Source organism: Empidonax traillii, unplaced genomic scaffold, assembly GCF_003031625.1.
Source record: "Empidonax traillii isolate 1590-97213 ecotype Southwest subspecies unplaced genomic scaffold, ASM303162v1 scaffold1487:size278866, whole genome shotgun sequence".
NCBI lineage: Eukaryota > Metazoa > Chordata > Aves > Passeriformes > Tyrannidae > Empidonax > Empidonax traillii.
The window spans coordinates 11,248-13,001 of NW_020956680.1; the positions used below are offsets into that span (position 1 = coordinate 11,248).

At 35.1% G+C, this 1,754-nt stretch overlaps 1 protein-coding gene across 3 annotated transcripts in view; it reads right to left on the reverse strand.

Moving 5' to 3' along the window:
* Window positions 1-278: 278 nt before the first annotated feature.
* The window catches only part of MARCH7 (membrane associated ring-CH-type finger 7), a 27,168-nt gene continuing 25,692 nt past the window's right edge, over window positions 279-1,754 (reverse strand). For 2 of the 3 annotated variants that reach the window (XM_027907497.1, XM_027907498.1), the window contains one exon: window positions 290-1,396. In XM_027907497.1, coding sequence (XP_027763298.1) covers window positions 1,124-1,396 — 273 coding nt within the window. In that variant the 3' untranslated portion in view covers window positions 290-1,123. Of the gene's footprint in view, window positions 1,397-1,754 lie in introns of all 3 variants that reach the window. The other variant, XM_027907500.1, reaches the window with a different exon arrangement.

The window sequence follows — 1,754 nt, forward strand, 5'->3', positions numbered from 1 at the left end:
TTTCTGGAATAATACTTCTAGGCATTGCCACTGAATATTCCAATGCCTAAGGTTACCAGAATGGGCATAGCAATGTGCCATTTCATTAGCATGCCATTTTCTTTCAAATCTTACAGATGATAAGCCATCTCACGTAATACTAGTAAAGTTAACTGTTAAAAATCACATGAGTTCATTTCAGCTGTTAAGGCACATCCTTTCCTCTGCACAAGTTTTACATACAGTAACAATAAACTAAACTCATGGCATTTTAACATACTGCATCAATTTGTAAGAAATACAATTCCAATACATGTATGAGAATTTATTGTACCACCATTCATATAAAGCTTTTCAGTCCAAAATGGTCAGAAACAATCTTAAATATCTGCATAAGAATCTATAAACATTAGTAAAGATATACCACAGACTACAGCTTTCTATGTTTTCAAGTGTAAGTTCTGGTAAACATCCATATTTCAATAAAATGGACAATACCAGTAGAGATGCATACCTCTTTTGTCTTTATTTATAAAGAAGTGACAACACTAGAAAACACCTTGATAACCAGTGCTTTGAACAGTGAAGGTGGGATCTAAAAAAACTCTGATTAAACTAAGCAACCTTAGGTCTTTATCAAGTTGCATATCTGCTAGGAATGCTGAAATGCAAGAGTTTACACCTCCAATATTCCATAATGGATCAGCCACATGATATCAAATATAATCTCCAATTTCCAAACTGGTAAATAAAAAAGCCATCACCAAGTATTAAAAGATCACTGCAAGTTCTTATTGCTTTTTCAGTTAAATAAGAATCTTCAAATAAACCAAAACCCAAACAATTTCTACAGTATCTTGCTTATCCTCCTGTTCATTTATTAACAACAGAAGCAATCAGTTATTATATGATGCGGCAAAAGAGCATTTAAGAACACCCAAACAAAACCTATTTCAGTACATGGACATCCCCACCCTACCCCTGAAACCCACTATAACCACTTAGTGCCAGTAGAGGAGCAAACCTCGGTTAAGACAAAACCAGAAATGTGACTACAATAAGAAGGAAACACAAAGGGAGATAAAGCTTCCTTAAATATTCAAAATCTGATGTCCTCCAAAACAAAGCTCATCCTCCTCATAATTTAAAAAGGGAAGTTGCTTTCTATGTATCTAATCCTCACACATGCTGAGTAGTTCTCAAGTCCACTGAGAGTTCCACTGTGCATCAGTTTATTTTGATTCAACAATGCTTCAAAAACCACAAGGATATTCAATGCGCTTTTTACTAAGGAGAAGAATAAAACAAATGCATGTTGACGTTGTTCTTGCCAGTTCAGCATTTCTGCAGCAATTCCATTTGTTTCTTGCAGTAGGAAAGTTCTGCCAGCATCAGTCTTCAGAATCATCTTCAGAAGCTGTTGGAACAACACAGTATAATCAGAAGCCTTGACAAAGGTCTGTGAAATTAAAGCACTTCAGGATGAGCAGAGGAAATAAAGGTAATTCTATAATATTAAATAGCAGATTGTAATACCCACCCAAACCTGGTGTAATCACATAGATTAATTCTTAAATGCATCTCAAGTCTGAAAAATATAGCATTTTCAAATCAAAACTCAACAGTACAAAAGGCAGTGTCCTCCTGCTCTTCTTCCTCAAAGTAAAAGGAAGAAAACTTATTAAGCCAGAGATTCAACTTTTATGTAGTGTTTACAGTGGCTAATTCCAACAGTAGTCAAAGGAGGATATATTCAATCCAAGACAGCAGCACCC